At 45.3% G+C, this 24031-nt stretch overlaps 1 protein-coding gene across 1 annotated transcript in view; it reads left to right on the top strand.

Annotated features, from left to right (window-relative positions):
• abhd16a (abhydrolase domain containing 16A, phospholipase) overlaps positions 1-24031 on the top strand; it is a 147911-nt gene that overhangs the window by 58048 nt on the left and 65832 nt on the right. Inside the window, exons 4-7 of the mRNA XM_063048064.1 lie at positions 9635-9721; positions 10728-10813; positions 14496-14569; positions 16124-16240. Of these exons, the coding sequence (XP_062904134.1) occupies positions 9635-9721; positions 10728-10813; positions 14496-14569; positions 16124-16240 (364 nt within the window). The remainder of the gene's footprint in view (positions 1-9634; positions 9722-10727; positions 10814-14495; positions 14570-16123; positions 16241-24031) is intronic.

Below are 24031 nucleotides of genomic sequence, written 5' to 3'. Positions count from 1 at the left end.
CCACACCCCTGGTCTCATGCATCAACCACTCTGGCTGTCCACTCTATATATGCCTCTTAGCATGTTGTACACCTCTATCAAGTCACTTCTCATCCGCCATCCACTCCAGAGTGAAAAGCCCGAGCTTGTTCACCTATCTTGACGAGACGTGCTCTCTAGTCCAGGCAGCGCCCTGGTAAATCCGCTCTGCACCCGGTTTCCAGCTGAGTAACCCCACCAGTCACATCCCTCTTCTGGGGGAGGGGGACACAAGAGGCAGCCGCTGCTGGAGTCTGGAGGAAGTCAGCGGGTTGAGCAGCATCTGTGGGAGGAAAGGCATTGAAGCAGGGTTTCAACCTGAAACGACAGTGGTTACGCCTGTCCCCCCCACCACGGACGGTACTTGATGTGCTGAGCACCCCTAGCAGATTGTTTGTTGCTCTAATCTGGTCCCTTTAACCCTACAACTTACTCTCTCGGGACACATAGGAGACTGCAGGTGCTGCAAACTGAAGCAACATACAAGACTGTGGAGGACCTCAGCAGCTCAGGCTGCATCTGTGGAGGGAAACGGGCAGTCGACGTTTTGGGCTGAGGCTCTTCCTCTGGGGGGGGGGGAGAGAGAGAGAGAGAGAAAGAAAAAAAGGAAGAAATGAAGCAAGAGCTGGGCAGCTGATGGGCGGATATGGATGAGGAAGAGGGAGTGGAAGCAGGGACAGAGGCTGGGAAATGATAGGTAAAGGTGACCAAGGGCTTCCGAACCCTATCACCTCCCATCTGGTGGTATTACTACTTAGAATCTGAATCAGGTTTATCATCACTGAGTGTAGGTCATGAAGTTTGTTGTTTTGTGGCAGCTGTACAGTGCAATATATAAAGAAATTACCATGTTACAACAAGAAGTATACAAGAAGTAAGTAGTGCAAAATGACAGCACAAAAGTGAGGTGGGGTTCATGGGCTCATTTTCCATTTGGAAACCTGAGGGCAGGGGGAAAATTGCTGTTTATAATGCATTGAGCATGTGTCTTCAGGCTCCTGTACCTCCTCTATACCTTCTGCCCATATCCCTCTAAATCAGGGGTTCCCAAACTTCTTTATGTCCTGGACCCCTACCATTAACCGAGGGGTCTGTAGGCCCCAGGTTGGGAACCCCTGCTTGAAACCCTTCCTCTCTAATACATGTCTTTATTGTAGCTGCCTCAACCACTTTCTCTGGCAACTCTTTCCATATACATACCACCCTCTGTGTTTAAAAGGTTCTTAGTAAACTTTCCCCTCTCACCTTAAACCTAAATCACAAGCAGAGAAAGCTTGTAGACAGTGCGAGAGGGACGATAGGCAGGTGATAGAGAAGGGACGCGCTCAGACCGAAGGTTTGAGATGTGTCTATTTTAATGCAAGGAGTGTTGTGAACAAAGCGGATGAGCTTAGAGCGTGGATCAGTACTTGGAGATATGATATGGTGGCCATTACAGAGACTTGGATGGCTCAGGGACGGGACTGGTTACTTTAAATGCAGGGTTTTAGATGTTTCAGAAAGGACAGGGAGGGAGGCAAAAGAGGTGGGGGCATGGCACTGTTGATCAGAGATAGTGTCACGGCTGCAGAAAAGGTGGATGCCATGGAGGGATTGTCTACGGAGTTTCTGTGGGTGGAGGTTAGGAAAAGAAAGGGGTCAATGCCTTTACTGGGTGTTTTTTATAGGCTGCCCAATAGTAACAGGGATATCGAGGAGCAGATAGGGAGGCAGATGCTGGAAAGGTGTAATAATAACAGAGTAGTCGTGATGGGAGATTTTAAGTTCCCAAATATCGATTGGTATCTCCCTAGAGTGAGGGGTTTAGATGGGGTGGAGTTTGTTAGGTGTTTCTTGACACAATATGTAGATAAGCCTACAAGAGGAGAGGCTGTACTTGATTTGGTATTGGGAAATGAATCTGGTCAGGTGTCAGATCTCTCAGTGGGAGAGCATTTTGGAGATAGTGATCATAATTCTGTCTCCTTTACAATACCTTTGGAGAGAGATAGGAACAGACAATTTAGAAAAGCATTTAATTGGAGTAAGGGGAATTATGAGGCTATCAGGCAGGAAATTGGAGGCTTAAATTGGGAACAGATGTTCTCAGGGAAAAGTACGGAAGAAATCCAGCAAATATTCAGGGGATATTTGTGTGGAGTTCTGTATAGGTACGTTCCAATGAGACAGAGAAGTTATGGTAGGGTACAGGAACCGTGGTGTACAAAGGCTGTAATAAATCTAGTCAAGAAGAAAAGAAAAGCTTACAAAAGGTTCAGAGAGCTAGGTAATGTTAGAGATCTAGAAGATTATAAGGCTAATAGGAAGGAGCTTAAGAAGGAAATTAGGAGAGCCAGAAGGGGCCATGAGAAGGCCTTGGCAGGCAGGATTAAAGAAAACCCCAAGGCATTCTACAAGTACGTGAAGAGCAAGAGGATAAGACGTGAAATCTTAGGACCTCTCAAGTGTGATAGTGGGAAAGTGTATCTGGAACTGGAGGAAATAGCAGAGGTACTTAATGACACTTTACTTCAGTATTCACTATCGAAAAGGGTCTTGGTGATTGTAGTGATGACTTTCAGCAGACTGAAAAGCTTGAGCATGTAGATATTAAGAAAGAGGGTGTGCTGGAGCTTTTGGAAAGCATCAAGTTGGATAAGTCGCCGGGACCAGGTGAGATGTACCCCAGGCTACTGAGGGAGGTGAAGGAAGAGATTGCTGAGCCTCTGGCGATGATCTTTGAATCATCAATGGGGACGGGAGAGATTCTGGAGGATTGGAGGGTTGCGAATGTTGTTCCTTTATTCAAAAGAGGGAGTAGAGATAGCCCAGGAAATTATAGACCAGTGAGTCTTACCTCAGTGGTTGGTAAGTTGATGGACAAGAACCTGAGAGGCAGGATTTATGAACATTTGGAGAGGTATAATATGATTAGGAGTAGTCAGCATGGCTTTGTCAAGAGCAGGTTGTGTATTACGAGCCTGATTGAATTTTTTGAGGATGTGACTAAACACATTGATGAAGGAAGAGTAGTAGATATAGTGTATATGGATTTCAGCAAGGCATTTGATAAGGTACCCCATGCAAGGCTTATTGAGAAAGTAAGGAGACATGGGATCCAAGAGGACATTGCTTTGTGGATCCAGAACTGGCTTGCCCACAGAAGGCAAAGAGTGGTTGTAGACAGGTCATATTTTGCATAGAGGTCGGTCACCAATGGGGTGCCTGAGGGATCTGTTCTAGGACTCCTTCTCTTCGTGATTTTTATAAATGACCTGGATGAAGAAGTGGAGGGATGGGTTAGTAAGTTTGCTGATGACACAAAGGTTGGAGGTGTTGTGGATAATGTGGAGGGCTTTCAAAGGTTACAGTGGGACATTGATAGGATGCAAAACTGGGCTGAGAAGTGGCAGATGGAGTTCAACCCAGATAAGTGTGAAGTGGTTCATTTTGGTAGATCAAATATGATGGCAGAATATAGTATTAATGGTAAGACTCTTGGCAGTGTGGAGGATCAGAGGGATCTTGGGGACCGAGTCCATAGGACTCTCAAAGCAGCCGCGCAGGTTGACTCTGTGGTTAAGAAGGCGTACGGTGTATTGGCCTTCATCAATCGTGGAATTGAATTTAGGAGCTGAGAGGTAATGTTGTAGCTATATAGGACCTTGGTCAGATCCCACTTGGAGTACTGTGCTCAGTTCTGGTTGCCTCACTACAGGAAGGATGTGGAAGCCATAGAAAGGGTGCAGAGGAGATTTACAAGGATGTTGCCTGGATTGGGGAGCATGCCTTATGAGAATAGGTTGAATGAACTCGGCCTTTTCTCCTTGGAGTGACGGAGGTGATCTGATAGAGGTGTATAAGATAATGAGAGGCATTGATTGTGTGGATAGTCAGAGGCTTTTTCCCAGGGCTGAAGTGGTTGCCACAAGGGGACACAGGTTTAAGGTGCTGGGGAGTAGGTACAGAGGAGATGTCAGGGGTAAGTTTTTTCTCAGAGAGTGGTGAGTGCGTGGAAAGAGCTGTTGGCAATGGTGGTGGAGGGGGATACGATAGGGTCTTTTAAGAGACATGTAGATAGGCACATGGAGCTTAGTAAAATAGAGGGTTATAGGTAAGCCTAGTAATTTCTAAAGTAGGGACATGTTCGGCACAACTTCGTGGGCCAAAGAGCCTGTATTGTGCTGTAGGTTTTCAATGTTTCTATAGGTAGCAGGAAAAGCCTGGCAACTGCAAAGTTGTGCCTGTCAGTTCATCAACATTTTCTTGGAGCTTGCAACTGTGACAAATCAAATGTCCCACATGCACACCAAATTTGCACACACAGACATGACGAACGGTCTTGGCCCAAAAGCTCAACTGTTTATTCCCCTCCATAGATGCTGCCTGACCTGCTGAGCTCTGCCAGCACTTTGTGTGCATTACTGAGGATTTCCAGCATCTGCAGATTCTGTTGTGTGCACTATTTTACTCACTTTCACAGCCTGGTCTGAGTTTCTTTTTATTTGGCCTCTATCTCAGCTACTCCATCTTGTGTGTGTGTGTATATCTCTGAATGTCTGTGGTTTCAAAGACGTAAACACAAGTTAAACCAGCTTGTTGTCCTCTGTGCACAGGGTACACTCCATCCCCTGCAGAGTTGCAGTTCTGTTGAAAACAGAAAAACAAAGTGTGCATTGAAAACAAGCTAATTGGTACTTGCTAACCCAGTGGTCAGAGACGACGTACCCAACATTTCTGGATGACTGCTGCTGTATAAAATTGTGATATGGCTCCCCCTGCCCCCGTGATCACTGCATGTGAGGAAACCACAGTACAGTGAGCTGAATGTACTCGGAAGTGACAACCGCACGGTCGTCACAAACCCAGTAAAATATTCCCGTGTCCCTCCTAACTTGATGATTTCATTTAACACGCTGGAGGAACTCAGCGGGCCAGGCAGTGTCTATGGAGGGAAATGGACAGTTGACGTTTTGTGTTGAGACCCTTCCCGTCAACTAAAGTTCAAGTTCAAACTCGAGTTTATTGTCGTTTGACTCTGTACGTGTATATACCGTATGTAACTATATAAAGTAAAAAGAAACTAGACAATGTTACAATAACTTATGAAGCTATGGATAAAATCTCCAGGTGAAGTACACATGAGTAACAAACTAAAATGCATTTATATATTGTAAGATACGGAACAGATGAACCAGTGAGTAACGGATTACAGGATGGGGGTAGGAGCTAGCCAGTGTGAAAGTTGGAGGGAAGGGCTGGCAGGTAATGGGTGGATTCAGTGAGGGGGGAGAGAGAGTTGATAGACAGATGGAGGAGGGGAATAGCACTGTAACGTGGGAGGTGATAGGTGGATTCAGTGGGGGAGGGGGGGTTTGAGCTGATAGACAGATGGAGGAGGGGAATAGCACCGTAAGCTGGGAGGTGGTGAAAAAAGGCTAAAGATGATGGAATCTGCCTGGAGAGGAAGGTGGAGCATGGTTATTATTACATGTTTCTCTTTGGAGCAAAAGAGGATGAAAAATGACCTGACAGAGGTGTATAACATGATAAGAGGCACAAATAGAGTCGGCATATAGCACCTTGTTTCCAGGGTAGAAATCGCTTATATGAGAGGGCCTAATTTTAAAGTGATTGGAGGAAAGTATAGAAACATAGAAAATAGGTGCAGGAGTAGGCCATTGGGCCCTTCGAGCCTGCACCGCCAGTCAGTATGATCATGGCTGATCATCCAACTCAGAACCCTGTACCTGCCTTCTCTCCATACCCCCTGATCCCTTTAGCCACAAGGGCCATATCTAACTCCCTCTAAATATAGCCAATGAACTGGCCTCAACTGTTTCCTGTGACAGAGAATTCCACAGATTCACCACTCTCTATGTGAAGAAGTTTTTCCTCATCTCGGTCCTAAAAGGCTTCCCCTTATCCTTAAACTGTGACCCCTCGTCCTGGACTTCCCCAACATCGGGAACAATCTTCCTGCATCTAGCCTGCCCAATCCCTTTAGAATTTTATACGTTTCAATCAGATCCCCCCTCAATCTTCTAAATTCCAGCGAGTATAAGCCTGGTCGATCCAGTCTTTCATCATATGGAAGTCCTGCCAGTCCAGGAATCAATCTGGTGAACCTTCTTTGTACTCCCTCTATGGCAAGAATGTCTTTTCTCAGATTCGGGGAAGAATATGAATTATAGGGGGGGATATCAGAGGCAGGTCTTTACACAGAGAGTGGTGGATGTGTGGAACACACTGCCAGAGGTGGGTGGAGACAGATACATTTGGGACATTTAAGAAACTCTTAGGTAGGCACATAGATGAAGGAGGAATGGAGGGCTGTGTGGGAGGGAAGGGTTAAATTGATCATGGAGTAGGTTAGGATGTTGGCACAACGTCGTGGGCTGAAGGGCCTCTACTGTGCTGTGGTGTTCTATCTTCCATGTACTGAGGTACAATGAAGCATTTTGTTTTTCATGCTAACTATGCCGATGAATTATTACAATGCCAGTTGGTACTGTGCAAAAGTCTTAGTCATATATAGAGCTAGGGTGCCTAAGACCCTTGCACAGTACTGTAGTAGTTTTATGTATGGCACTGTACTGCTGCTGCTGCTGCAAACAAAATGAAATGTCATGACTTACATGAGTGATGATGACCGTGACTCTGATATTGGTCTGTTTTGTGGACTGAGGGTGGGAAGGGGAGCAGGGAGAGGGGACAGGAGTGGGAAGCACCAGAGAGACATTCAGTAACAATCAACGCACCAATTGTGTGGAATCGAATAACCTTGCCTGGTGTCTCAGGGCTGGGTTTGCCTGCACCTGTGCCACCCCACCCCCCCGCCCCTGGTACTCCTCCTTTGCTACCTGTCCCACACCCCTCATGCGGCGCTCCACCCTCACCATTCTCAACATCCTTTGCTCCCACCAGATTTACAAACTCGCTCTCCACTCCACATTGACAAATATAGTACTGTGCAAAAGTCTTAGACACCCTCGCTGTAAGAGTTTTGCACAGTCACGTACAAGGAAAGCAGTACATACTGGGGAATAAAACATTACCATTTTGGAGGGTGCACCGGGCAGGGAGACCTTAAGGTGTAAGGTGGTCTGTGATGTGGGGAGGGGAACCAGTGGGTGAAGTGTGTGGGTGATGACCAGATGGAAAAAGTGGAAGAGGGGAAAAAATGGAGTGATGGGGCCAGGTAAATCAAGAGAGGTGAAAAAAAAGACTCTGAGGGGTGTGGTTGCTGGAGTTCGGAAAAGTCAGTGTTCATATTACCAAGTTGTAGACTACCCAGGTGAAATATGAAGCATTGTTCCTCTAGTTTGCATTTAGCCTCAATAATCTCCCTGTTGCTGATGTCTTCATTGCCTTCTGGTTCTCAGATATAACTGCACCCGGCTATTAACTTCATCTTCAGTCCCTCTCACTCATGTTCAAGTTTATTGTCATTCAGCCAAATGAAACAAAGTTTTTCTGGGACCAAGGTGAAAAACACAGTACATATGTCACATACAATACGTAACATAATATTCACAATGATGTTCACAGGTAACTTTGAAAAACATCCTGTCGATGCGCAAGTTGACATAAAGAGTTCAATAGACATCAGTATAATGCTACCTGTGCTGGGTGCTAGCAGGGTGTTCAGAAGTCTCACAGCCTTGTTCTTCCACTGTGGTACCTTCTGCCTGATTTACAGGACTACTGCCCGATACGCTGCTGATGAAGGTCCTCCATCTGTGTCTGTCCATACCGTTACGCACAGATACAGAAGAATTCTTCATTGCTGTTTCCCTAACAATTTTTTTTGACCATTCAGGGCTGCTAGCCCTGAGCTCAACCCTGAACGTAGAGGACTGGTGGACCACTCTTAGTCTGGCATCTACCCTTTGACCTGTTTGGCATGGGTGACCCTACCAAGAGCCAAAGCATAAAGCCTCTGACTCCAGCCAACATAGCTGTCTGGGTCTTTGAGGTATGCAAGCCTCCTAACCCTACGACAAGATGGTGGCCCTCTTGCTGGTTTTCCTGTCGGTAGATTGTGCAGTGGATGAGAGGGGTCCTTTGTAGTGCTGAGGACTTTGCGAATGCAGCGCTCAACAGAGTCCATAGCCTGTTCCTTGAGCGACTGGCGGGACTGGGGAATTTGTTCCTCCCACTGGAAACGTAACTGCGAGGTCACTGAGCTACCTTACTGTTGCACACTCCCAGTACTCTCCTTCGTCCTTGCCACATGGAGTGTCCGGGGATACCTTTGCAATGGGCACTTTCAGCCCCTTCAGCAACGCTCCGTTAGAAAACAACCCCTCCCACGTTATTAATTGAAAAAAAGGCCTGGCTGCAGCATCGGGCTGATCATCGCTCTGGATATGGAGAGCAAATCTTATCGGCTCGCTTGTCTGAGCTGTTCCCATTGTGTAAGTATTGTTTGGCTCATCAGAATAATTGGAATCAGAATCAGGTTTCTTATCACTGACATACAGTATGTTGTGAAATTTGTTGTTTTGCAACAGCAGTGCAATACAATGCGTAAAAATCTATAAATTACGATCATTTATATGTATTAAATTAAATGTGTAGTGCAAAAGAGAGCAAAGAGAGTGAAGTAGTATTTATGAGTTTGTTCATTATCTGTTCAAAAATCTGACGGCGGAGGGAAAGAAGCTATTCCTGAATCGTTGAATGTGTGTCTTCAGACACCTGTACCTCGTCCCTGACGATAGCAATGAGAAGAGGGCACGTCCTTTTTTGTGGGGGTCCTTAGTGATTGATGCCGCCATTTTAGAGGCATCGCCATTTGAAGGTGGTTTTGATACTGGGAAGGCTCGTGTCCGTGAATGCGTTGGGAGAGTTTTCAACCGTCTGCAGCTTTTTCCGATCCTGTACAATGCACCCTCCATACCAGATGGTGATGCAGCCAGTTAGAATGCTCTCTGCTCTCCTCAACACCCCCTAATAAACTAAGTTGTCACCCTCCCATTCCCTTCAAACGACACTTGTTGATGATGTTGCCTTCTCAAAGCAGCACCTCGTGTAGATGATGCGGAAAGGGACATGCGTGACGTATTGGGCTGAGTCCGTGTGGAGGATTTTGGCCAGCTGGGTCGGGTAAATTCCTTTGCAAGAGCATAGAATTGTGTGTCTGTATTGCTTAATGCCTGGATCAGCAGAAAATCCTGGTGTTGCCCTTTGGCCTCCTGCTGTAGACATAAGACTATGTGACATTGCCCTCTGGCCTACAACTGAACACCACAAGGCTACGTGACTTAAGTGTTTTCCCTCTCGCTTGCTTAGAACAATAGCAGATATGGAAATGTTGAACAAACCATACCCATTGGAATCAACCATAAAGAGCATCTGTGTACTGATTGTAAGCGGAGTCGTTGCTCTCCGGAGGGACGGCTCTCCGTGTCACGTAAGTAAAGAGTCTCCGAACGAGCACCTGGGTCTGAGTCGTGTGGAAAAGGAAATTCCCTAACAGTCCGCTACTGACTGCAGCTTCCTACATTCCTGTGCATTGGAATTGCCGTACCAGGCCATGATGTAACCAGTCTGTACATTTTTAACAGTACATTTGTGGAAGTTTGTTTGAGTGTTACAGTCACTTGAACATGTTTTTAACATTCTTTTTCAGGTTATATTGTTATGTCTAAGATCATTCCAGCTACTCCATATGCAAGTGCTTTCCTGCTGTTTCTCACGGGTGTGGCCTGTCTTCGAGGTAGGGAATTTTGGATGAGTTTCTTGCCTGTAAATCTCCTCCATCTTTTTCAGATGCCCCAGCATTCACACTCTGCCTTTCAGTCACACACACACCCACCCACACCAAACCATCTCTCTGAGCCAGTTGTTCTCAGGAAGAGACCATTATGTCCATCGATCCTGTGCCAGCTCTTCCTCCTGATCGAGGAGAAATGGGAAGGGAGAGGGGAATGTCATATGGATGCAAGGAACAGAAGCAGTTGTCCCTTCAACCCTTCTCCATCGTTGAATGTGATCCAGGCCAATACAGTCTTGCCCGGAGCACAACTCTCCAGTTCTCTCTCTGTCTTCCTTGACCCCATTGCAATTCAAATTTCTGTTGGAAGATGTTCCTGGGCTGAAATGCCACTAAAGCATCTCTCGGCCTACCGAGACCCATTCTCATTCACATTTTTAACTCCTTGTTCTGTGGCGTTTCCCCTGCCTGACAACCCATCAACATCTCCAACTGGTCTCGTGTGTCCTGAATATCCAGTCCCGGTGGCTGTCTTCAGCCGCATGTACCTAAGGTCTGTAAGGCCCTCCTTTAAACTTCTCCCTCTCTTCTTTAAGACCAAAGTGCAGGGTATTTGTTCAGTAAGATCTTCTCTGGTGTCAGTTCAGCTCCTGCACTGAGACCTCATCTTTTGCTGTCCCATTTCCTGCTGGTCAGTGGAAATCTGGAGCGCTGGGGGATGCTTTTGTTTATTTTTTATTTAGAGATACAGCATGATAACAGGCTCTTCCTGCCAAGCAAGCTCTCACTGCCCAATTACACCCACGTCACCAATTGACTTAGTAGTTCGTATGTCTTTGGAACGCAGCAGTACACAGTCACGAAAAGAATGTGCAAACTTCTTACAGACAGCGGCGGGAATTGAACCCGGGTCCTGGCCCATATAACGTGCTGTCCGGTTGTTTCGCTGTGTTAAAAGAGGCTTTATGGATGTGAGTCACTGCAATGGCTGTTGTTTGCTGCTTGCTAGGTATGGGCCGATGGACCAACCCTGAGTACGTGCAGTTCATCACCATTCTGGCCGAAACTAAGAGAAACAACACAGAGGAGAACAAGGTAGGACGAAGCATCAATAATTCCGCATGCTTGAACTCCACAGTTCACTGCTTGAAACCGTCCTCACCTCTGCTGATTTTATTTCTTTTTAGAACTCTGTTGTAAAATGATTACCACGACTTTGTATCAAGCCCAACTGGTCAATGCTTGCATGCAATCCTCTTGCCAGCTTCCTTCTTACAGGTGGTATATCCTTCTATTCCATTTCTCTGAGGGTGCGTAAGGAATAGGAACACAGGTAGCTCCTTGAGTGATGCTCCAACATCACAACAACATAACTCAACTTAGAAATTGTAGAAATTTTAGAGTAGATGGACAGTATCTTTTCACAGGGGTTAAATGTCTAATACCAGAGGGCATGCATTTAAGGTGAGAGGCGGTAAATTCAAAGGAGATGTGAAGGGCAAATTTTTAACACAGTGTGGTGGGTACCTGGAATACACTGCCTGGGGTAGCGTTATGTTAGAAAACTTTAAGAGGCACATGAATGTGAGGAAAAAGGAAGGATGTGGACATTGTGTAGGCAGAAGAGATTAGTTTAGTTGGCCATTTGATTACTAACTTAATTGGTTCAGCAGAACTTTGTGGGCTGAAGGGCCTTGTTCTGGTGCTCTATTGTTCTGTGTTCTATACAAAGCCCAATGGTCCCAGTAGAGTAATTCGCTGGTTTTCCTCACATCTCTGAGAACTATTCTGTCGCATTCCCTTTCGATGGCATTAATTTACCGTCAGCAGTGTTGTTCTTGGTAGTAGAATGAGAATCAGGTTTATTACCACTGACACACAGGATTGGGCAAAAAGTCTTAGCCTTGTGTATATATCTAGGGCGCCAAAGTCTTTTGTACAGTACAGTCGGCCCTCCGTATCTGTGGGTTCCGCATCTGCGGGTTCAACCAACCGCGGATCGGTATTGGAAAAAAAACCCGGAAGTTCTCTCTCCAGCACTTGTTGTTTGAGTATTACAATACAGTGTAACAACTATTTACATAACATTTCCATTGTACTAGGTATTATAAGTACTGTAATCTAGAGATGATTAAAAGTATTACTCATTGTTTGAGCATTATTGGCCTCGTGTCTCGTTCGTTCGCTACTAGTGTTGTGAGCAAGAGGAGGGAGTTTAAGGCTAGTAAGAGATGGCTGGCTGGCTTTGTAAAGTGCTACAGCCTCAAGAACTTAAAGATCACGGGAGAATCAGCATCGGCTGATGCCAAGGCAGCATCAGCGTTTTCAAAAGAGCTACGATGGTTGCGTCTGTACTGAACATGTACAGACTTTTTTTCTTGTCATTATTCCCTAAACAATACAGTATAATAACTCCAGGTTTCCCCCACTATCCGAATGTAGAGCATTCACAAGTGGAAATGGCATAAAGCAAAGAAGCAATTACCATTAATTTATATGGGAAAATTTTTTGAGCGTTCCCAGACCCAAAAAAAAACCTACCAAATCATGCCAAATACTTTATACTTTATTGTCGCCAAACAATTGAAACTAGAACGTGCAATCATCACGGCGATATTTGATTCTGCACTTCCCGCTCCCTGAATTACAAATCGATAGTAAATATTAAAAATTTAAATTATAAGTCATAAATAGAAAATAGAATAATGGAAAGTAAAGTAGTGCAAAAAAAACCGAGAGGCAGGTCCGGATATTTGGAGGGTACGGCCCAGATCCGGGTCAGGATCACATAAAACCTAACATAACACTAACATATAATGAAAGCAGGAGTGATATGATAAATACACAGCCTATATAAAGTAGAAATAATGTATGTACAGTGTAGTTTCACTTATCAGAATCGGGAAGTTTGAGCCAAAATCGATTTGTCGAAAAAAATCGGCGCGTACACGCATGTGCACGTCATGCATGCACATGTACACGGTATTTCGCATGTCACACATGCGCACACACCTGCCCGCGCAAGGCTTCATGGTAATGGTGGTCTTTCTCGGGTAAACACAAGTTTAATGCGGGCGTCTTTTTTCTTAAAAGCAAAAATCCTCTTTCGGTTAATGAAAACAGGTATTAATGTAGGTCTTTCGTAAAAGCGAAATGTCGTAAAGAGAACGTTTGGAAAGCGGGAGACCCCTGTATTTACATAGCATTTACATTGTATTAGGTATTATAAGTAATCTAGAGATGATTTAAAGTATACGGGAGGATGTGTGTAGGTTATATGCAAATACTACGCCATTTTATATACGACACTGGAGCATCCGTGGAAATTGGTATCGATGGGGGATCCCAGAACCAAACCCCCGTGGATACGGAGGGCCGACTGTACTCTATATTGTCAGTGTGGAATGGGGAGAGAGATTTTAGATCTGACTGGAGCAAAGGATGTTGGGAATGGCATGGGAGGGGTATGGGACAGGTGGCAGAGAAGGAGTGCCAGGGGCTGGGGCAGTGTGGGTACAGACACACCCAGCCCTGAAAAACCAGGGAAGGCCATTTTACTCCAAACAATTGGTTTATTGATCATTATAGAATGTTTCTCTGGTGCTTTCCACTCCCTCTCCTCTCCCTTCCCCTTTTCCCAACCATGATTACCCCTCTCCCTGCCCTCTCCCCACTCTCAGTCCACGATAGAGATCCATATCAGAATCAGGTTTGTCATCACTCACATTTGTCATGAAATTTGTTTTTTTTTTGCAGCAGTACAGAGCAATACATAAAATTACTACAGTACTGTGCAAAAGTCTTAGGCACACTGGTTATATATACACTACATGTGCCTAAGTCTTTTGTACTGTGTGTTGTGAAATCTGTTGTGCAGATGTCTTAAGAACATATGTATAGCTAGAGGGCTTAAGACTTTTGCATAGCACATCTGTTTTTTTCTAAACGTCAAAAAATATTGTTCTGTTCAACACAGTCATTCCGCATGGGACAGTCAAATAACAATTCATCCTAGGAGTTAATTTTGTTAATTATTGTTGCACCCAGTTGACTGCAACTATGTCACAGAGTACTACAGCAGAGAAACAGGCCCTTTGGCCCGTCTAGTCAGTGCCAAACTATTACTCTGCTTAGGCCCATCGACCTGCACATGGACAGCAGCACACAGTTCCCCTCCCATCCATAAACTTATCAGAACTTTTCGTAAACGTTGAAATTGAACCTGCATCTCCTACTTCCGCTGGCAGCTCATTCCAGACACGAACTACCCTCTGAGTGAAGAAGTTCCCCCTCGTGTTCCCTTTAAACATTTCACCTTTCACCCTTAACCCATGGCCTTTAGTTCTAGTCTCACCAACCTCAGTGGAGAAAGCCTGCTTGCATTTACCCTATCTCTATCCGTCATGTATTTGGTCCTTGATATAACCAAAATTTCATATGAATACACTACTTAAAGTCAAGAGTTTGGCTTTCCAGAACTGAAATTAGGAAACATTCCTACATGCATAGAGTTGTAGGTGTTTTGTGACTCTCTCTTAATACTGGGTCACATTTGATGGGTGCAGGTACAACAGCAAATTTTAAGGGGCATTTAGACAGATACGTGACCAGACCAGGAGCAGAGTGATTCAGACATGTGCAGGCAGATGTGCAGTTTACATTGGTGTCGTGGTCAGCACAGGCATGGTGGGGCGAAGTGCCTGTTCGTGTGCTGTGCAGCACTGTTTTACGTTTCTGTGTCCTGCTTCGGTGTTTCCACGTTCTCTGTCTCTTGCAGAGGAAGTTGGCCTCCTACAGCTTCGACTTTGATCACTGGCCGGTCGACTTCTCCTGGAGTGATGTGATGACTCAGTAAGTGCACAGCCGAGTGTTTACACACGGCATCCTTCGTGACCTCCAGTGCTCTCACGTGGTCTGCACCCAGTGATGTCGTGCTTCAGATATCAGGTAGCAGTTGAGGGAGACAGAGAAAGAGAGATGTCAGCCCAGTTTCTCTGCCTGCGGTAGAATCATACAGCACTACAGCACAGAAACAGGCCCTTCGACTCATCTAGTCTCTGTCTGACTGCTTTCAGCATCAGACCATTAACTTGGACCTGGACCGCAGCCCTCCAAAATGCCCATCCATATACCTATCCACACTTCTGCTGGCTGTTCATTCTACTCTCCACCACCCCCTGGGTGAAGGAGGTCCTCCACAGCACCTGAGAATGAGGGGAGATTGGACAGAGGTTTACAATATTGATAGGGTGAATGCAGGGTTTTTCGTCGGTTGAGACTGCAACTAGAGGTCATAGGTTAAGGAGGAAAGGTAAGGGGTATCTGAGATGGATCTTCTTCACTCAGAGGGTGGTGTGTGTGCGGATTGAACTGTCAATGGCAGTAGTGGTTGTGGGTTTGATTGCAAAATTTAACAGAAGTTCGGATAAGTACGTGGATGGGAGGTGTTTGGAAGGCAATGGTCCGGGTACGGGTAGAAGAGACTTGGCAGAAGATCAGGTCAGTATGGATTAGATGGGCCAAATGATCTGTTTCTGTGCTGAAGTGGTCTATGATTTGAGACCTTGGTGGCCCTGCTGTCGCAGATTTAATGGACTGTTAGACAGTGTTCCTGTTAGTAACAAGACCCATGTTTAATTCTTTATCTCTACATGTTACAGGGTGCTGCAGATCAAAAGGCTAGTTATTACTGGCTGTCATTATTTCCATTGTTCCCTGCTCCATCTGCCTGTCACCTGTCCTCACCTGGACCGGCGATCTCCCCCCCACCCTTTTTACACCGGCGATCTTCCCCCCCTTTTTACACCGGCGATCTACCCCCCCCTTTTTACACTGGCGATCTCCCCCACCATTTTGCACTGGCGATCTCCCCCCCCACTTTTTACACCGGCGATTTCCCCCCCCTTTTTACACCGGCGATCTCCTCCACCTTTTTACACCGGCGATCTCCCCCACCTTTTTACACTAGCGATCTCCTCCACCTTTTTACACTAGCGATCTCCTCCACCTTTCTACACTGGTGATCTCCCACTCCTTTTTTTTATATACTGGCGATCTCTCCCTACCACCCCCGTACTGGCAATCTTCCTTCCCCTTCTTATACCAGCAATCTCCCCTCTGTCCTTCAGTGCAAATGAAGGGTCTCAAACTGAAATGTTGGCTGTTCATTTCCTTCCATGGATGCTGCCTGATCTGCTGAGTACCTCTTGCTTCCTGTGTGTTGCTCCAGATTCCAGCATCTGCAGTATCCTGTGTCTCGATCATCTCTCTTAGGCAGGTTTGTCGTGCAAATTGGGTCTTGGGTGCAGGTCAGCCAGGATCTCATGGGCCAATGGGTCTGATTGGCATCTTCCTTTCTCTCTGGCTTCCTGTTTTCCCCTCACTGACGATCTCTCTTTGTTCCAGGAAGGGTGGGAACGTGAGGAAGGGCGGCGTTCCCCTCCTGAAGCCAGAACACAAGTACCGAGGAACGATGGACAGCATGATTGATAATGTCCTGGGCCTCCCCTGCCAGATCATCAGGTGAGCCTGTCCTTGACAATTGGAGCCCCTGTGTTCCCATACCTGACCACAGTACAACTTCGATGTTCAGCCAGATCAGGCAGCATCTGTGTATCACTGCACCCCCATGTTTCCACTCTATATCACTGTGGCTCCGCATTTCCCTTTGCCTTCTCAATTCCCTGTGCCTCTGTTGGAAGAAAAAGGCAAAGTTACGACAGTCATGGGGGATTTTAATATGCAGGTGGACTGGGAAAGTCGTTTTGGTGCTGCGTCCCGAGAGAGGGAAATAGGTAAAATGCCTATGAGATGGTTTTTTTAGTGAAGCTTGTAGTTGAACCCAATAGGAAAAAGGCAGTTCTAGATTCAGTTTTGTGTAATGAACCAGATTTGATTAGGGAGTTGAAGGTAAAGGAACCTTTAGGAGCCAGTGATCATAATATGATAGAATTCACCCTACAGTGGTGAGAGGGGGAAGATAAAGGTCAAATGTATTCGTACTACAGTGGAGAAAAGCAAATTACAGAGACATGAGAGAGGAGCAAGCCAAAGTTGATTGGAAAGGGACACTAGCAGCGATGATGGCAGAACAACAATGTTTGAAGTTTCTGGGGGCAATTTTAAAGAACCACATTCTAAAGGAGGATGAGGAAACTGGGTAACAAGTGAAGTCAAAGACAACATAGAAACAAAGGAGAGGATATAATATAGCAAACATTAGTGATAAGTTAGAGGATTGGGAAGCTTTTGAAAACCAACAGTTGGTAACTAAAAAGATGTAAGGAGGGAAAAGATGAAATATGAAGGTAAGCTAGCCAATAATATCAAAGAGGATACCAGAAGTTTTTTTTCTGATACCTGAATAGTAATAGAGAGGCAAGAATGGATATTGGACCGCTGGAAAATGATGCTGGAGAGATAGTAATGGGAGACAAGGAAATGGCGGATGTACTTAACAAGTATTTTGCATCATTTTCACTGTGGAAGATACTAGCAATATGTCAGAAATTTGAGAGTGTCGGGGCAGAACAGAGTGTCGTTGCTATTACTAAGGATTAGGTGCTTGGGAAGCTGAAAGTTCTGAAGGTAGAAAAGTCACCTGGACCAGATGGATTATAACTGAGGATTCAGAAAGAGGTAGCTGAAGAGATTGTAGAGGCATTAGATTAGATTATGAGAATACGCAGTCCTCTTTTATTGTCATTTAGTAATGCATGCATTAAGAAATGATACAATATTCCTCTGGTGTGATATCACAGAAACACAGGACAGACCAAGACTGAAAAACTGACAAAAACCACATAATTATAACATATAGTTACAACAGTGCAAGCAATACCATAACTTGATGAAGAACAGGCCATGGGCACAGTAAAAAAGTTCAAAGTCTCTCGAAAGTCCCACATCTCATGCAGACGGGAGAAGGAAGAAAAATCCCTGCCATGCCTGACCACAATCCGACTCTGAGTCGTCCGAAAACTCCGAGCCTCCGACCAGCCCTCCCGACACCGAGCACCATCTCTGCCGAGCGCTTTGACCCCAGCCCCAGCCGCCAGCAGCAGGCAAAGCCGAGGATTTTGGGGCCTTCCCTCTGGAGATTCTCGATTGCACAGTAGCAGCGGCAGCGAACCGGGCATTTCAGAAGTTTCTCCTGATGTTCCTCCGTGCTTCTCACGGCTGTTTCCATCAAATCAGAATTGTGCATGGTACCCTATTTAACAAATACGATATCATTTCACCGGAGATCCGTGCGTGCTGCGTCGCATTGCCATCTTCTCCTCCGACCTCATTAGTGATAATCTTTAAAGAATCACTAAATTTTGGAATGATTCCGGAGGACTGAAAAATTGCAAATGTCACTCCACTCTTTAAGAAAGGAGGGAGGCAAAAGAAAGGACATTCTAAGCTAGTTAGCTTGACTTCAGTGGTTGGGAAGATGTTGGAGACCATTATTAAGGATAGGTTTTCAGTGTACTTGGAGGAATGTGATAAAATAGGCTAAAGTCAGCATGGCTTCCTTAAGGGCAAATCATGCCTGAGAAATCTATTGGAATTCTTTGAGAAATTAAGCATGATAGACGAAGGAGAGTTAGTGGATGTTGTTTACTTGGATTTTCAGAAGGGCTTTTGCAAGGTGCCGACATGAGGCTGCTTAACAAGAGTCTGTGGTATTACAGAAAAAATAGAAGATTGCTGACTGGCAGGAGGCAAAGCATGGGAATAAAGGGGGCCTTTTCTGGTTGACTGCCACTGGCCAGTGGTTTTCAACGGTCGGCGTTGGGACTGCTTTTTTTCTTATTATATGTCAGTGATTTGGATGAGGGAATTTGTGGCCAAGTTTGAAGATGAGATCTTTGAGGATATAATAAGCGCAGTGGATAGAGAGGAACAGATGGATGTTATTTACTTGGATTTCCAGAAGGTGTTCAATAAGATGTCAAATAAAAGACTTATCCAGAAGATAAGGATACATAGAGTTGGGGGTGACGTATTAGCATGGATTGAGTATTGGTTAACTAATAAAAAGCAGAGAGTTGGGATACATGGCTGTTACTGTGGTTGGCAATCACTGGTGAGCGGTGTGCCACAGGGATCGGTGCTGGGCCCGCAACTGTTCACAATATACATTAACAATCTGGAAGAGGGGGCTGAGTGTGGTGTATCTAGGTTTGCTGATGATACTAAATTGAGTGGAAAAGTAAATTGTGCCGAAGATGAGGAGAGTCTACAGAGAGTTATAGATAGGTTAAGTGAGTGGGCAAGGGTCTGGCAGATAGAGTACAATGTTGGTAAATGTGAATTCATCCATTTTGGAAGTAAGTTATTATTTAAATGGTAAAAAATAGCAGCATGTGCAGAGGGACCTGGGAGTGCTTGCGCATGAATCACAAAGAGTTGGTTTGCAGGTGCAGTAGGCTACGAAGAAGGCAGATGGAACGTTGGCCTTCATTGCTATTTGAATTTAAGAGCAGAGAGGTTATGCTGCAACTGTACAGGGGTACTGTTGAGGCCGTACCTGGAGTACTGTGTGCAGTTCTGGTCTCCTTACTTGGGGAAGGATATACTGGTTTTGGAAGCGGTTCACCAGGCTGATTCCAGAGATGCGGGGGTTAGACTACGAGGAGAGATTGAGTCGCCTGGGACTGTACTCGTTGGAATTAAGAAGGATGAGAGGAGATCTTATCGAAACATAAAACTATGAAAGGGATAGATAAGATAGATGTAGGAAATTGTTTGCACTGGTAGGTGAGACTAGAACTAGGGGACATAGCCTCAAGATATGGGGGAGTAGGTTTAGGATGAAGATAAGAAGGAACTGCTTTTCCCAGAGAATGGTGAATCTGTGGAATTCTTTGCACAATGAAGCAGTGGAGGCTACCTCAGTAAATATATTTAAGACAAGGTTGGATAGAGATTTCCATAATAGGGGAAAGGTCCATTTCCAGATCAGCATGATCTTATTGAATGGTGGAGCAGGCTCGATGGGCCGGATGGCCAAGAATTGCTCTTATTTCTTATGATACAAAGATAGATGGAGGGTAGGTAGTGTTGAGGAAGCATGGAGAAGGCAAAAGGATTGGGAGTATGGGCAAAGAAGTGGCAGATAGAATATAGTGTTGGGAAGTGTCTGGTCATTCTCTTTGGTTGAAGAGATAAAGGTGTGGATTATTTTCTAAATGGGGGGAAAATTCAAAAATCAGAGATGCAGAGGGACTTGGGAGCCCTTGTGTCGGATTCCCTCAAGGTTAACTTGCAGGTTGAGTCTGTGGTATGGAAGGCAAGTGCAATGTTAGCATTCATTTTGATAGGATTAGAATATAAAAAGAAGGATGTCATGCTGAGGCTTTAGAGGCATTGGTCAGACTGCACTTGAAGTGTTGTGAGCAGTTTTGGGCCCCTTCTCTACGTAAAAGCCCTTTTTACTCGGCATCTCTAGTGAGGTGGCTCGTTAACCCTCGCTAACAGCCATTGGACTCAGCCAGTGGTGAGAAAACCAAAGTTCACAGGTTTCAAAAGTACGTTTAATGTCAGAGAAATGTATACAATATACATCCTGAAATGCTTTTTCTTCGCAACCATCCACGAAAACAGAGGAGTGCCCCAAGAGTGAACGACAGCTAAATGTTAGCACCCCAAAGTCCCCCCTCCCAGCTCCCCTCCCTCCTGTGCCAAAGCGGCAGCGAGCAACAATCTCCCTTCTTCCCACCGGCAAAAAAAAAATGCATTGGCACCTGCCAACAGACCATGAAGCGTGAGCAAAGCAACAGTAAAGACACATACTTGCAGTACCCCGAAATCTACTCGTTCACCTGGTATTCAACATACCACAGGCTCGCTCTCTCTCTCTCTCTCTCTCTCTCCCTCCCTCTCCCTCTCCCTCCCTCTCCCTCTCCCTCTCCCTCCCTCTCCCTCTCCCTCTCCCTCTCCCTCTCCCTCTCCCTCTCCCTCTCCCTCTCCCTCTCCCTCTCCCTCTCCCTCTCCCTCTCCCTCTCCCCCTAATGAGGGAGAAGGAAGTGACTCCATTTCACAGTGTGAACGGAGGCATAACAAACAACTCGGTGGTTTACAATGTTAAAAGTTCGTTACGTCGCTTTTTTTGAGCTCTGTGCCCAAAGATCTCGAGTCTCTGGGCACACAGCCATAGATATTCCGACTCCCCCAACGACACACGGGTCTTCTGCCGTGACACCGACCTTCGATCTGCCCATCTCCAGAGCCCCGAGATCCTAGGCCTACAAAGCCAAGCTGAACTCTTAGATCGAGCCCTTGGCATGCCTAACAATGGCCAGTTATGAAACCCCGAGAGTGGGTCCCAAGACTCCAGGTCAGTATCTTCAAAAGAACCCTGAAAGAGAAAAATAAAGATATTAAAGATGGAAATAGAGCTGTTTCTGAAAATACAAGCAAAGGAGTCGCTGTTTAGCGCCATCATCACTTCACTCCGCCGCCTTATCTCCACCTTTCTCAAACTCCATACGCCTTGGGTCGGAATGACTTGGGTCCCTCCAGACTGGGATGTTGGGATATCTCAACCACCCAAACTCTGATCTGTACAAATACTATTTAAATACTGCCCCTTTGCAATTAGCCGTTGCCAAGAAAATAACAGATCGTACACTGCATATGGTTATAAAGAATGTATATTTACAAATTTCAGCTTTATTGAACAGTTAGTAGGAAAAAGAAAAGGAAAAAGATAAAGGGACCCATTAGAGTTAACCCAGGCCAAATGCGCACACAAGTTGGAGCTCATCTTGAAGTTGTCTTTAACTCTCCCGTGTGAAAGCACACACCACCTTCCGAATGTCGCTCAAAATCCATCTCGAATAAACGGGCTCCCCACAGGAGTATTGGTCCTTAATCTTTAAAGCCATTCATCTGTAAAAAGCACCTTGTGCAACAGGGACGGCATCCTCAGCCATCTTCCCTACTGTTTTCTCAAAAAGACCTTGATCCACACCAGTGTCTGTCACAAAAACCTCTCCACCCAGTGTTCTCTAGAACTTCCTCCCAGTTCTACCATCCTAATCGGCTGACATTCCTAAGTTGAACAGCGTAACCCCTTACCTTTAGCTGAAACCCAAACATGCTAACAGTAGAACTGACTCCTCTTACAGAACTGCTAAAATGAAATACCTACAGCATAGCAGTAGAAATCCTAACCACTCTCTCCACACCAAAAATAGTCATGTCCTCGTGACTTTGAAATTTATCAGCCCATCATTAAAAACAGTTTTCAGAGGAATTTCGTGATACCAAGACCTCCAATCCATTTGTAAATGGTGATGACATATCTCCCTAGGGGGATAGACGCAACTCTATGTTACCCTGGTGCATCATTGGCCATCCTACCTGGGGGTTTCCTGACTCTTTGAGACTTCCTTATCCAATCTTCGGCTCCTGCAGCTCAACCACCCCTTGTGACCCTTCCTGTCTACTAGAGGGGTGCCTCCCCCTGTCTATCACTTGTGTGGTCCGGCAGCTCAGGCCCCCCTGCTCCCACCATCTTCTCAGTTAATCTCTTTTTCCATTCCTCGGACATTCCGGCCAATTTGGGGATTCCTGTCACTCTAGCTACACCTCCAGGACGTAACATGAGAGGTTTAGACTGGGTGTACCATACATTTCCTCGTTTCTGCTCATCATTCTGGTTAGGAGGAAGTTGTATCTTCTCAAAAGCAGTTCTGAACATGGGGTGAGTGGACAAGGTTTTCAAAAAATTCTCTCCATTTCACTCCTTGCATGCTCCCCCAAGCCTTCTCACAAGGGCAGTACTTGTTCCCACAAGAATGGAAGCTCCACCAGCACTGGTGTGTCAATGGTCTCAGTTACATCTGCTTCTGAAAACTCCAACTTCAAAGACAAGTAACCATCATTTGGGTACTCATCAGTACTGAGCCCCCGAATCTCAAGGGCACTGAGTGGCATCGATGGTAAATGCATCAAATACCTGTTGTAAAAGGATCTATAAAGTAAAGTAACTTAAGAACTTGTGTCAAGTATGGCTCTAGCATAAGCACCTTCAATCTGTATGGATACACCAGAGCTTGGTCCCACTAAACCTTCAGGAATAGTGTTTTGTACCTAGTATTTCCATTGATACACTGATAGGAATGTATACTCTTTGAAACGTCAGCCCCATTCCTTTACCGGGTCCCTCTGTAGTTTTATTTTATTGACTTGCTGTTTGATTAACTGCTGATTTCCTTTCCAAAGATTTTCCTGCTCTTCACACTCCTGCTTGAAGTGCCCATCTTCTCCACAACTATAACAGAAAATACTGGTCATTTCCCTGGTTAAAGGGTCCCACCCAACAGTAGCCCTCAGCTTGGTACCTCCCACCAGCAGCTTCCTTTCGGCCCTGTCAGCTCCCACCAAAAAGACCTTGACCCACACCAGTGTCCGTCACAAAAACCTCTCCGCACAGCGTTCTCCAGAACCTTCTCCCGATTCCACCACCCTGATTGGCTGACACAGTTGAATAACGTGGCCCCTTATCTTGAGCTCAAATCCAAACATGCTAAAAGCAGAACAGAACTAAAAGCTCTTACAGAACTGCCAAAATAAAATACCTACAACATAGCAATAAAAATTCAAACCAGGGTGTTACATAAGCAAAGATGTGCTGGTGTTGGGGAGGGACAGAGGAGGTTCTGAAGAATGATGCTGGGAATATAAGGGTTAACATATGGGATGTGTTTGATGACTCTGGGCCTGTACTCGGTGCAGTTTAGTTGAATGAGGGGGGATCTCATTGAAACCTGTCGAATATTGAAAGGCCTACAGTGCCTGTAAAACGTATTCACCTCCCTTGGAAGTTTTCATGTTTTATTGTTTTGGAAGGTTGAATCACAGTGGATTTAATTTGACGTTTTTGTCACTGATCAACTGAATAGACTTCTTCACGGCAAAGTGAAAATTTCTACAAAATGGTCTAAATTTATTACAATGATTAAACACAAAATAATTGGTTGCCTACTTACCCCCTTCAAGTCAGTATTTATTGTATACACCTTTGGCAGCTATTATAGCCTTGAGTCTGCGTGGATAGGTCTCTAACTGCTTTGCACATCCAGACACTGCAATTTTTTCCCATTTTTCTTTGCAAAACTGCTCGGGCTCTGTCAGATTCAATGGGGATCATGAGTGAACAGCTCTTTTCAAATCCAGCCATAAATTTTCAATTGGATTGAGGTCTGGACTGTGACTTGGCCACACCAGGACATGAACTTTGTTGTTTTTAAGCCATTCCTATGTAGCTTCAGCTTTATACTTGGGGTCATTGTCTTGCTGGAAAACAAATCTCCCAAG

The sequence above is a fragment of the Mobula hypostoma genome, chromosome 5 (assembly GCF_963921235.1).
Source record: "Mobula hypostoma chromosome 5, sMobHyp1.1, whole genome shotgun sequence".
NCBI classification, from domain to species: domain Eukaryota; kingdom Metazoa; phylum Chordata; class Chondrichthyes; order Myliobatiformes; family Myliobatidae; genus Mobula; species Mobula hypostoma.
This window is presented reverse-complemented; position numbering and strand designations above follow the sequence as displayed.